At 41.2% G+C, this 13,785-nt stretch overlaps 2 protein-coding genes across 3 annotated transcripts in view; both read right to left on the minus strand.

The window, feature by feature from the left end:
* The window catches only part of itga7 (integrin, alpha 7), a 56,761-nt gene extending 53,204 nt beyond the window's left edge, over positions 1-3,557 (minus strand). Inside the window, exon 1 of the mRNA XM_089125247.1 lies at positions 3,445-3,557. Within this exon, the coding sequence (XP_088981373.1) occupies positions 3,445-3,467 (23 nt within the window). The 5' untranslated portion in view covers positions 3,468-3,557. The remainder of the gene's footprint in view (positions 1-3,444) is intronic.
* Positions 3,558-4,157: 600 nt separating this feature from the next.
* The window catches only part of elmo2 (engulfment and cell motility 2), a 42,908-nt gene continuing 33,280 nt past the window's right edge, over positions 4,158-13,785 (minus strand). For both annotated transcript variants that reach the window (XM_039649142.2, XM_039649141.2), the window contains exons 17-21: positions 11,872-11,984; positions 10,369-10,476; positions 9,633-9,715; positions 9,085-9,162; positions 4,158-5,387 (exon numbers count right to left, since the gene is read on the minus strand). In XM_039649142.2, the coding sequence (XP_039505076.2) occupies positions 5,187-5,387; positions 9,085-9,162; positions 9,633-9,715; positions 10,369-10,476; positions 11,872-11,984 (583 nt within the window). In that variant the 3' untranslated portion in view covers positions 4,158-5,186. The remainder of the gene's footprint in view (positions 5,388-9,084; positions 9,163-9,632; positions 9,716-10,368; positions 10,477-11,871; positions 11,985-13,785) is intronic.

Consider the following 13,785-nt stretch of genomic DNA (forward strand, 5'->3'; position numbering starts at 1 on the left):
CACTTTATTTTAAGGTGTCCTACAGCATAATTATATATTTAAGTACTTTAAATAATTAACTTGTACTTACTATCAGGTTACAGTATTGTGCATAATTTACTGTCATTACCCATGTCATTACCACAGTAATGTGTAACAGATGTAACAAGGACACTGTAAAACAATAATTGTTTATGGAATCATGTTAATACACATTTATATTTTGGTCCGTTCCTCACATGAAGCTTTGAAAACACAGACGTCTCTAGTACTTTGTCATGTCTGATAGCATCCACTCTTTATTTGATGGACATGTGAATGTTTATCTCCTTCTATGTCTGTAACTGATAACAGAATGATCACTGCATTGATTATAAGATTATAAGATAATGAGAAAAATATCTGATGAAGAGAATGTGAAGATGGTTTTGTGCTGTAATCTCGGTGTGGACAGTGTTGTGACGTGTGGCCACAGCTGTTCCTGTGAGTCACGTGACCTCACTTCCTCTCCGGCCTTGTGCAACTGTCAGTCAAGATCTCACAGGCTATAAACACGTTTCTGCGCACAGAAACGGGCTTGACATTCAATCCGTTTAATAATGATATGAATATATTTGCAGTCATCTTTTAGGATAAAACTGTTCTGGAGCATACCTTTTTTAACACTTAACGTTTGTGAACTCTCTTTACTTGAATGTTATTTATGTATTTATATCTTTGGCCCTTCAGTGCTTCTTGTTATATAAATGTGTGGAAAGAAGCGCAGTGTGATTTTGCTCAGAGTGAGGAGCTTTTTCCAAAAAAATTCTAGTTATCTAGATACCAGATAACTAACATTATTTAATGTACTGTGAACTAACATAAATAAACAATTAACAATTTGATTTACCATTTTGATTTTACTAATGTCCCCTTTAACATTAGTAAAAATCTAATTTTTAATTGTTTGTGGAAACCACATCATGAAAAAAATCGGACTTTTTCCATGTTTAAGTGCTATATTCGGGTGTTCTGTGCTTCTACCAATCTAGAAAACTTGAAAAGTGACATACAGTAACTTTGTTCTGGTGAGCCTTTCTCTGCAAGCATGTCAAAAAATAAGCCGATCAGATTTTGTTCCCCTTCTGACGTATGAAGGGGATCTTATTATAATATAACCAGCCCTTAAAGGTTTAGTTCACCCAAAAATGTAAATTTCAGTAATTCAGTAATTACCAGAGACAATTGATATAGAGACCTGTCACTTCCTAAATGCTCAAGAGTACTATATAGGGAAAACCCGTAACACCAAAGATGGCTGTTGTATGCATATGCCCCGCCCCTCCCGCTGAAAAGCCAATCGTCTGCTTTTAACAGTCAAGCCGGGAAACATGTAAGCCTATCGTCTGGTTCCACTGACGCATGCGCACAGTTGAACGGAGACGAGAACCCTTGCGCATGCGCACAATTGAGGTTTGCGACAACGGAGACGAGAACCCTTGCGCATGCGTAGTAAAAGTATAACCTGTGGGGAAAAGGACTTTTAAATCTTATTTTGGGGTAAAGTCATCAAACTTTTTGATTTTAGATGAAAAATATGATTTTCATCATATTTTATTGCCGTTTCTACATGCAGTTTTTATGTCCCGGTGACCAGCGAAAGTGCAGTTCTAACTGTCTTTCTGGTCTTGTTAGTCCGAAATAGCTGCCCGGAGGTGTTGCCAAGATGGCGGCCGTGTGGCAGGACTTGCCTAAAAGGTCTTTGGTAATTACTTACCCTCATGTTGTTCCAACACCGTAAGACTTTTGTTCATCTTCACAACAAATTAAGATATTTTTGATTAAATCTGAACTCGCTGTCTCTTACTCCTCATTAGGCTTCTGTTGTAATTTAAACTTGCCGGCCCTGAAACTTAGTAATACATTTTTAAAATAATCCAAGTTTAAAATAATCTATGTTCTGACCCACAACCCAGAAGCACTGCGCTGTTACACTACGTGAACTCACTCGAGGCCACGACAGAAGAAAACGAGTAGTTGAATAAAGTCGTTATTTTTTTTTATTTATTTTTTTTGCACACAAAAAGTATTCTCGTTGCTTGATAAACGGTTGAGCCACTGTAGTCACTTGCACTATTTTACAATGTTTTTACTAACTTTTCAATCCCTTAAAAGCCAATGGATGAGTGAGACAGCTCTCAGATTTAATAAAAATATCTTAATTTGTGTTCCGAAGATGAACGAAAGTCTTACGGGTGTTGGAACAAGCTAGCGGCACATGGGTTCCCTCGATCGAAAAGCTATGCATATGCATTTTCCCCATAGACTTTTGGAAAATCACAAAAAATAAGATCTGTGTTCAACAAAGAGTTGTGACCCTTACATGTTTTGTTTATCAAGATAATCTTTACAAGTTAATCCAAAATGTATACATTTAGAAGCCTATATAGAGCTTTTAAAAAACACAAGCATACACAATAAAGTTTAAAAAAATCACAAGCAGGTTATAACTGTGTGTTCTATGTCATATATCAAAATATCATATATTTAGAGGCTTTGTTCACCACTTATTTGAGGCGATTTAGCAAAAACCCATTCAAAAAAACGATACCCTGCGTCCCAATTCGCATACTATCCGTCCTAAATAGTATTCGAAAATATAATTAGTACGTCCCAAATTGTAGTATGTTGAAATGAGTGTTTCAAAGATACCCAGATGGTCTACTTTTTCCGGTCAGAATCCGAAGTGTAGATCGATGCACACTCTTACGGCTGATATTGCCCACAACCCATTGCGCGTTGGACGAGGATTCGGCTAGAACTACAAACACGAGTAAAAAGTGTTAAAAAACTACAGACACGTAGTCGATACGGAGGATGCGCGAGTCCCCGCTGTTGTGTAGAGAGGTTTAGATAAAGAGCTTTGAGTGATTAATTATCAGTATCTAACCTGACGAAAATGAATTTATTCAATGCTGTCCACATTATATTGCATTTGCAGCAGCACTGTGAACTTTTGTAAAGACACGTTTAGCCATTACGTTTTAAATGCATCATTATATTCAAATTGCAAACACACGAGGAGAGCATGAAAGACCCACAACTGGCAGATGAACGTGCTCTCCGAAACGGTAGGAAATAAAATTAGATAGAATGGAGGATTTTAACTGTGACAAGATGATTGACAGGGCAGTACGGTGACAGGATGCACGCAGCACGCGACAGAGCTGTCCGTTAAAGATGGCGTGATAGTACGTCCCAAAGCTTGCCTACTCTTTTGCTACACACTCAAAAGTATGTACTTTTTCCATCACAAAAAGAGTACTTTTAGGGCGTAGTATAAGTAGGCGAATTGGGACGCAGCAATAGACTTTAGAGCGAGGGAACCGGTAGTGCTAAAAGGCTAACTCACCCGCTAACTACAGAGTGACGTCGTAACTAAGTCATAAGATGAATCAATGTAACTCCACAAATGTTTCCACTAACCATTCAGAAAGGTCCAGGAGCATCTAAAAGTGAAACTCTTCCTCGAGTCTCTCAGTATGATTGCACTCACGACTGCTGGTTATTTCTGAGAAAGAATCATGATGATGAGATCTAAAAGCTCGTGTAAAGGCTCCGCCCTCTTCTGAACGGAGGCGGAGCTGCAGCTCATTTGCATTTAAAGGGACACACAAGACAGATAATATTGGGACGTTTTTGCTCTGCCCAAAAAGGGGCCAATTTGACAAGCTATAATAATGATTTGGAGGTATTTTGAGCTGCAATTTTAGACACATTCTGGGCACACTATAGATTTATATTACATTTTGTGAAAGGGGGCATAATGTCACCTTTAACAAAGACAAAAAAATATATTGTAAAATATATATGGTTAGCTAATGCATTCAATAATGTTAACAAATGAGATCTTATTGTGAAGTATTATCTTCATTTATTTATTTAATTTTTACTCATGTAACCGTAACGGTATAAATTATCGCTTTCTGGTATAAATAAAAGTTAAACGGTGTTTTAATTAAGGTTTGCATGAGGCTATTAGAAAAAGTGGATTTAATTAAATTTTAATGTAACAAATGTAATATAAGGAATCATTTACAACGGGCTGTTGAATAGATGATTTGTCTATAACTGCATTTTAGTGGATGTGCAGCACAGATCAAATGATTTATGAAAAATCACAAACAAATATCAAGCTATGACTTTAACAAATTTTATTATTGCACACAAATCCATTGCAATTACTATGATAAAGGCAGCACAATATATACAGTTCACATACAGTGGGCTTTAGGAAGTAGTCACACCCTTTTCTTGAAATATTTTAGTATTCCTTCAATAACAATAAAATCAAAACATTTACAAATCAACAACCTTCTCTGCAATGAGAAATAAAGGGGAATTAATACTTTCTGAAGGCACTATATAATTATAATGTGCACAATATTTCAACCCAAATACTGATACCTGCCACTAAAACATTAAAAAAACGACCATCCGTCACAGGCTTATAATGAAGCAAATCTGAGCAAATAATTAAACCTCTATCAGTGATGTATCTCTGGGTTCTCTAAGTTTTCGACTTTATGGCAAGCAAATATGAAAGCCAGAGAGAAGACAAACAGCAGCCGGTATTTCTTCCTGTATCAAAGAAATAACCCAAAAGAAATGATCACATACAGTTTGGAAGGGGCAGGTGACCGTTAAACAACGACTACGAGTCAAAAATCAGCATAACAATACATTTCCATCTTCTAGCACTTTTGTTCTTTCTCCGCTTCATGCAAATGTATCATATATTGTCTTTCACATCAAGTACAAAAATATATTTCTATTGACAAAAGCAAACGTCAGTAAATATTAGTTATCTTCGGACGTGTACAAAGTTACTAATTGGTAAGTTTTGTTACTCATATAAGCTTTTAACATCACATCAGCACATGGAAGTAGATGCCTTACAATGTTTAAACACAGAATGAGTGACTCTTGAGTGACTCGGATACTTGAAAACAGAAGAACCGCTTGTTTTTCTGCCTGGCAAACATCTGAAAAGGAACTGAAAAAATACTCTCATAGTTCATGTGTAGTTTAGGCACATACACTAGCTGGAAGGTGAAGTGTGTCACACAAACAGATTGCCGTTTCACCCTTCAGAGCAAGAAAATGTATCTTAGTGACACACTTCACCTCTGACACAGAAACACACACTGCTTAAATGGACGAGCGTCTCATCCGTAGTTATATGTGAAGTTGTATGTGCTGGGCTCTTTCGGCACGGGGGGCGGAGCTTCGGGGATGGTGATGTTCTCCAGGTCCAGGAGGCGGAGCTTCATCTCCATGCTCATTAATGTGTCAAGGTCACTTCTTGTGAGATCACTGCCCAACTCCTTCCCCAGCAGAGCTGAGAGTCCATCGGTCCAGATGCAGTACTGCTCCACAGAATAAAGTGTCAAATATCACATTCAAAACAACAGAATCCACTGTGGTCACATGGCCTATACAATGTATGTGTGTGACGTCACAGTCGGCCGGTGTGACTGAATGTCACACACACTGAGGAGCAGAAACACACACTGATGAACGGAAACACACACTGAGTGGCAGAAACACACTGAGCGGCAGAAACCAGAAAGAATGTTTCAGAAACATTGAGGGGCAGAAACACTGAGCGGCAGAAACACTGAGCGGCAGAAACACTGAGGGGCAGAAACACTGAGCGGCAAAAACACTGAGCGGCAGAAACACTGAGGGGCAGAAACACTGAGCGGCAGAAACACTGAGCGGCAGAAACACTGAGGGGCAGAAACACTGAGCGGCAAAAACACTGAGCAGCAGAAACACTGAGGGGCAGAAACACTGAGGGGCAGAAACACTGAGCGGCAGAAACACTGAGCGACAGAAACACTGAGGGGCAGAAACACTGAGCGGCAGAAACACTGAGGGGCAGAAACACTGAGCGGCAGAAACACCGAGCGGCAGAAACACCGAGGGGCAGAAACACTGAGGGGCAGAAACACCGAGGGGCAGAAACACTGAGGGGCAGAAACACTGAGCGGCAGAAACACTGAGGGGCTGAAACACTGAGGGGCAGAAACACTGAGGGGCAGAAACACTGAGGGGCAGAAACACTGAGGGGCAGAAACACTGAGGGGCAGAAACACTGAGGGGCTGAAACACTGAGGGGCAGAAACACTGAGCGGCAGAAACACTGAGGGGCAGAAACACTGAGCGACAGAAACACTGAGCGGCAGAAACACTGAGGGGCAGAAACACTGAGGGGCAGAAACACTGAGGGGCAGAAACACTGAGGGGCAGAAACACTGAGCGGCAGAAACACTGAGCGGCAGAAACACTGAGGGGCAGAAACACTGAGCGGTAGAAACACTGAGCGGCAGAAACACTGAGCGACAGAAACACTGAGCGGTAGAAACACTGAGGGGCAGAAACACTGAGGGGCAGAAAAACTGAGCGGCAGAAACACTGAGCGGCAGAAACACTGAGCGGCAGAAACACTGAGGGGCAGAAACACTGAGCGGCAGAAACACTGAGGGGCAGAAACACTGAGGGGCAGAAACACTGAGGGGCAGAAACACTGAGCGGCAGAAACACTGAGCGGCAGAAACACTGAGCGGCAGAAACACTGAGCGGCAGAAACACTGAGCGGCAGAAACACTGAGCGGCAGAAACACTGAGCGGCAGAAACACTGAGCGGCAGAAACACTGAGCGGCAGAAACACTGAGCGGCAGAAACACTGAGCGGCAGAAACACTGAGCGGCAGAAACACTGAGCGGCAGAAACACTGAGGGGCAGAAACACTGAGGGGCAGAAACACTGAGGGGCAGAAACACTGAGCGGCAGAAACACTGAGGGGCAGAAACACTGAGCGGCAAAAACACTGAGCGGCAGAAACACTGAGCGGCAGAAACACTGAGCGGCAGAAACACTGAGCGGCAGAAACACTGAGGGGCAGAAACACTGAGCGGCAGAAACACTGAGCGGCAGAAACACTGAGCGGCAGAAACACTGAGCGGCAGAAACACTGAGCGGCAGAAACACTGAGGGGCAGAAACACTGAGGGGCAGAAACACTGAGCGGCAGAAACACTGAGGGGCAGAAACACTGAGGGGCAGAAACACTGAGGGGTAGAAACACTGAGCGGCAGAAACACTGAGGGGCAGAAACACTGAGGGGCAGAAACACTGAGGGGTAGAAACACTGAGCGGCAGAAACACTGAGCGGCAGAAACACTGAGGGGCAGAAACACTGAGCGACAGAAACACTGAGCGGTAGAAACACTGAGGGGCAGAAACACTGAGGGGCAGAAACACTGAGGGGCAGAAACACTGAGCGGCAGAAACACTGAGCGGCAGAAACACTGAGCGGCAGAAACACTGAGCGGCAGAAACACTGAGGGGCAGAAACACTGAGGGGCAGAAACACTGAGCGGCAGAAACACTGAGGGGCAGAAACACTGAGGGGCAGAAACACTGAGGGGCAGAAACACTGAGGGGCAGAAACACTGAGCGGCAGAAACACTGAGCGGCAGAAACACTGAGCGGCAGAAACACTGAGGGGCAGAAACACTGAGGGGCAGAAACACTGAGGGGCAGAAACACTGAGGGGCAGAAACACTGAGGGGCAGAAAAACTGAGCGGCAGAAACACTGAGGGGCAGAAACACTGAGGGGCAGAAACACTGAGGGGCAGAAACACTGAGCGGCAGAAACACTGAGGGGCAGAAACACTGAGGGGCAGAAACACTGAGGGGCAGAAACACTGAGCGGCAGAAACACTGAGCGGCAGAAACACTGAGCGGCAGAAACACTGAGCGGCAGAAACACTGAGGGGCAGAAACACTGAGGGGCAGAAACACTGAGGGGCAGAAACACTGAGGGGCAGAAACACTGAGCGGCAGAAACACTGAGCGGCAGAAACACTGAGGGGCAGAAACACTGAGGGGCAGAAACACTGAGCGGCAGAAACACTGAGCGGCAGAAACACTGAGCGGCAGAAACACTGAGGGGCAGAAACACTGAGCGGCAGAAACACTGAGCGGCAGAAACACTGAGGGGCAGAAACACTGAGCGGCAGAAACACTGAGCGGCAGAAACACTGAGGGGCAGAAACACTGAGGGGCAGAAACACTGAGCGGCAGAAACACTGAGCGGCAGAAACACTGAGCGGCAGAAACACTGAGGGGCAGAAACACTGAGCGGCAGAAACACTGAGCGGCAGAAACACTGAGCGGCAGAAACACTGAGCGGCAGAAACACTGAGGGGCAGAAACACTGAGCGGCAGAAACACTGAGCGGCAGAAACACTGAGCGGCAGAAACACTGAGGGGCAGAAACACTGAGCGGCAGAAACACTGAGCGGCAGAAACACTGAGGGGCAGAAACACTGAGCGGCAGAAACACTGAGCGGCAGAAACACTGAGGGGCAGAAACACTGAGGGGCAGAAACACTGAGCGGCAGAAACACTGAGCGGCAGAAACACTGAGCGGCAGAAACACTGAGGGGCAGAAACACTGAGCGGCAGAAACACTGAGCGGCAGAAACACTGAGCGGCAGAAACACTGAGCGGCAGAAACACTGAGGGGCAGAAACACTGAGCGGCAGAAACACTGAGCGGCAGAAACACTGAGGGGCAGAAACACTGAGGGGCAGAAACACTGAGGGGCAGAAACACTGAGGGGCAGAAACACTGAGCGGTAGAAACACTGAGGGGCAGAAACACTGAGGGGCAGAAACACTGAGCGGCAGAAACACTGAGGGGCAGAAACACTGAGCGGCAGAAACACTGAGGGGCAGAAACACTGAGGGGCAGAAACACTGAGGGGCAGAAACACTGAGCGGCAGAAACACTGAGCGGCAGAAACACTGAGGGGCAGAAACACTGAGGGGCAGAAACACTGAGGGGCAGAAACACTGAGGGGCAGAAAAACTGTGAGTTTCACATTTATTTATCCAAACAGATCAAATGTGACAACTTTATCTGTTCAAAAACTAAGATTGAGCCATATCACAGATAGAGTTCAGTTATTAACAAACAGTTACTGAACATTTGCATTCTTAACAGAAGATGTGACATAGTTGTGTTTTAATTGTGCTGTTTTTCAGACTCACCTCATATTTGTTGGGTGCCACAAAGTTGAGAGCTTCATCAGGATCATATAGGATGGAAAACGCCAACTCTAACACTTCCTGCAAACACGGGACAGTTCAAACACTTCGGGTGTGTTGTTCATCATGCAAACACACTAACCGTAACACTACAATCTCAGAATGTTTTCTCAGAGTTATGAACAAACACTCTTCCAATGTAGTTAAAAGTCCCCCAGTGGTGAAAATCCAGCTTTTACTGTTGTTTAAATGTCTGTGTTGTGTTTTTAATATGCTTTAAGACAAACCATGTGTAAATTCATAATTTGACAGCATTACTGATTATTTTCTCATTAAAACTGCAGTGAACCAAAGACAGTCTCAAAAACACGGTTTGAAATCGCTGGTGTTTCTGACGTCACAAACTACCATGTAACCAATCAGATCAATGTGTGACCGTCAACCAGTTCTCTGTGAAAATAAAGCCTGGTAATGTGCTGTGAAATCCTGCAAAACACTCAAAACACAGTTGTGTTCAATCGTGCACTAGAGGATGAAGATAAAGCTCTGACCTTGTTCTGTTTGAGCGCGCTCTTCTCCTTCATGTGTGGACAGTCTTTCCCGGTCAGAACAGCTTTCATATCTGACACAGGAACTGTGTGACAACAACAGAGCTTTAGCTCACTGTTATGAAGGTAAAATGATATCAAAGAAGCGCAAGGTAAGACTTGAGAAAGTGATCATAAGATTGTAAGAATAAATTTAATTGATATATTTTGGCGCAAAAAAACGTACCAAAAGTGTAAGCGTGGAAAAATAGAAGACAGAAGAATCATAATAATATTTATCTTGACTTAGCATGAAGCTGCAGCTTTACAGTACACAAATTACACCTCTGAATAACAGTAAAATGTTGCAAATATTTTTTCCATCATTATTTCCACAATTTTCATACAATTTATGAAGTCGGCATCCTATTCAGAAGCAGTAAGGAAAGTTTGGCATATTTTGATATGAATTCAACCTCAATAATCACATAAAAAGAACACGCATGTCCATTATAGTTCCCTGCCGCATCACATCGAGACGCCCAGAATTCAACCCGAAAGAAGTCATATATCCATTTCAATAACTCTGAAGCTGTTCAGTTAAGCTAAAAAAACTGCATAGAATCCCTTTAATTTACGCTTGCCATCTTATGTACACTTTCACAAATCTTACCCTGCGCATGCGATTCTCCATGGCATCAAACCTTCATTAACTGTTCAGCACATGCTAATAACACTCAGTGTTTGAGTATGGACTCACTCTTATCGGTGAGCAGTTCGAACGCCACTTCGCCCTGCGGAGACTCGTCTAGATCTCCATAGTGAAGGACCTTGTGATTTAACGACAGACGGCAGAACCAGAACTTCTCTGAGAGGAAATAAAGACCATCAGAAAACACATTAAAGGGATAGTTCACCCAAAAACTGAAAATTAGGCCATGATTTACTCCTTAAATCATCCTAACAGGGGGGTTAATAAACCCTTTTATGATGATAGATGCACTTTTATGAAGGATAGATGCGCTTTTATGATGGATAGATGCACTTTTATGATGATAGATGCACTTTTATGACGATAGATTCACTTTTATAGTGATAGATGCACTTTTATGATGGAAAGATGCGCTTTTATGACGATAGGGCACTTTTATGATGACTTTTATGACGATAGATGCACTTTTATGGTGATAGATGCACTTTTATGGTGATAGATTCACTTTTTATGATGATAGATGCAGTTTTATGATGATAGATGCACTTTTATGGTAATAGATGCACTTTTATCATGGATAGATGCACTTTTATGATGATAGATGCACTTTTATGGTGATAGATCCACTTTTATCATGGACAAATGCACTTTTATGATGATAGATGCACTTTTTATGATGGATAGATGCACTTTTATCATGGATAGATGACTTTTATGATGGATAGATGCACTTTTATGATGATAGATGCACTTTTATGATGGACAGATGCACTTTTATCATGGATAGATGCGCTTTTATGATGGACAGATGCACCTTTATGATGGATAGATGCACTATTATGATGGATAGATGATAGATAGATGCACTTTGATAGATGCACTTTTATGATGGATAGATGCACTTTTATAATGGATAGATGCACTTTTATGATGGATAGATGCACTTTTATGATGGATGATGCACTTTTATAATGGATAGATGCGCTTTTATGATGGATAGATGCACTTTTATGATGGATGGATGCACTTTTATGATGGACAGATGCACTTTTATGATGGATAGATGCTCTTTTATGATGGATGGATAGACTTTTATGATGATAGATGCGCTATTATGATGGATGTGCTTTTATGATGGATAGATGCTCTTTTATGATGGATAGATGCACTTTTATGATGGATAGATGCTCTTTTATGATGGATAGATGCTCTTTTATGATGGATAGATGCACTTTTATTATGGATAGATGCACTTTTATGATGGATAGATGCTCTTTTATGATGGATAGATGCTCTTTTATTATGGATAGATGCACTTTTATGATGGATAGATGCTCTTTTATGATGGATAGATGCACTTTTATAATGGTCACTGCCATTATAAAGCTTGAAAAAGCCAGGACATTTATTGGTATAACTCTGATTGTATTTGTCTGAAAGAAGAAAGTCATATACCTTGGATTACACCAGGGTGAGTAAATCATGGTCTAATTAAAATGCTTGGGAGAACTATCCTTTTAAATGAGTGATGTCAGCAGAAGTGAGGTTCACCTTGTCTTCGTCTGTTGCCGAGTTTGCGGAAGCAGCTTCCCTCACACAGACGGTTCAGTCTCTGCTGTTTGATCAACTCCAGGATCTCCGGCTGGATCCGCTCACGGAGCTCACTGACGGATACAGAACACACACACATCAGAGGATTTCAAGCCTTCTCACTGACGGACACAAAACACACACACACACACACCAGAGGATTTCAAGCTTTCTCACTGAAGGACACAGAAAACACACACACATCAGAGGATCTCAAGAATCTCACACATACATCTGAGCAGGTCATGTGACGACGAGCAGCTGTAGAACCATTGGCTAACCTTTACAAACTGTGCCTTTATAACAAATGGTGCCTTTATAACAAATGTTATAAAGGCCCGTTCTGCCACATAAGAAACAAAATCATGCTTTGGTAAATCACAAGTATGATATAAAGAGTCAAAATTATGACATACTAAGTTTAAGTTATAGCATAAAGGACATAAATGTTGAAAAATTGACATACTAAATCAAAAATATGACTTAAAAATTATGACAACTTGTCATATTTTTAAGTTAATTTTAACATAAAATTTCAATTTAGACTTTTATTCTCATAATTATTACTTTTAATTCTTATAATTTCAAAGAGAAGATCCCGCACACTATCCAAACTTGCATATCACAAACTTTTTATTCAACAACATTTCGGTCTCACAACCTTCATCAGGTTTACACAATTTACAACCCCATCACATTTGAAGACAAAAACATGACCACTAAACGGGCTACACTTGGAACCACTTTAACAAATTGTGGGCACATATTTAACACCACATCAACGTGTTTATATGCAATTACAATAGTCATTGAAAATACAAGGCAATAAAAATAAAAACAGTACAATATAATTTATAACATCACATGTTATGTGGCTTGTCTTAAATGTCGTGGCTTGTGGCACATGGCTTGTCTTAAATGTCGTTTTCATCCGACATTTTTAAGAGCCAGTTCTATAGACTGCGAAGAATTTGTCATTCAGATGCCGATTTTATTGAAAAGTCTAATATTATGAAAAATAATATTAACCCTTTAGAATGGGTCAATGAAGCATTTAATAATGCTTCTCTAAAAAAGACGTGGTCGGAATTGTTGAAAAAAAAAGACTAAATAAGCAAGAAAATATTCTTTCACTTGTATTACGACACATTCAACTAAGTCTCATATGATAAAAAATATATTTTTAAAAAACATTGGCATTTGCTGTCTTCGGATCCAGAGTTGAGTGACATTTATCGTTATCCTCTATTGAATGTGCATAAACTCGCTAGAAAACTCTTTGGTACATGCTCGCTTTCAAAGTGTTAGCCCTCGTGCATCTCAGAGTTTACTTAGTCCTATAAAAAATGTAACAATACTTTTAAAACACATGTTTTCTGTCATCCAAGAACTGGTAAAAAATATAAAATTAAATCTGTGATCACTTGTGAGTTTCTACTCATGTTGTGTACTTGATTCGTTGACCTTGTGGTTTATGATATGTGGGTAAAACGTCACGTCAATTGAAACAAAGAATTAGTAAACATAAAAGCTCGATCAAAAGAAAAGATACAAATTATCCAGTTGCGGCTCGTTTTTTAACCTTTAATCATGACTTTTCCTCATTATGATTTTGTGGGATTGAAAGAGTGAATATGCCACCTAGAGGTGGAGATGTTGAATTGCTCTTGCAGAGACGTGAACTTTTTTGGATTTTCACTCTCCAGACTTTATCCCCCAGAGGAATGAACAATGAAGCATTGTTTAATGTGATGTTATTAATTATATTGTACTGTTTTTATTTTTATTGCCTTGTATTTTCAATGACTATTGTAATTGTATAGAAACACGTTGATGTGGTGATAATCATGTGCCCACAATTTGTTAAAAATGGTT

This window comes from Pimephales promelas, chromosome 21, assembly GCF_988280905.1.
Source record: "Pimephales promelas chromosome 21, fPimPro1.hap1.1, whole genome shotgun sequence".
Lineage (NCBI taxonomy): Eukaryota > Metazoa > Chordata > Actinopteri > Cypriniformes > Leuciscidae > Pimephales > Pimephales promelas.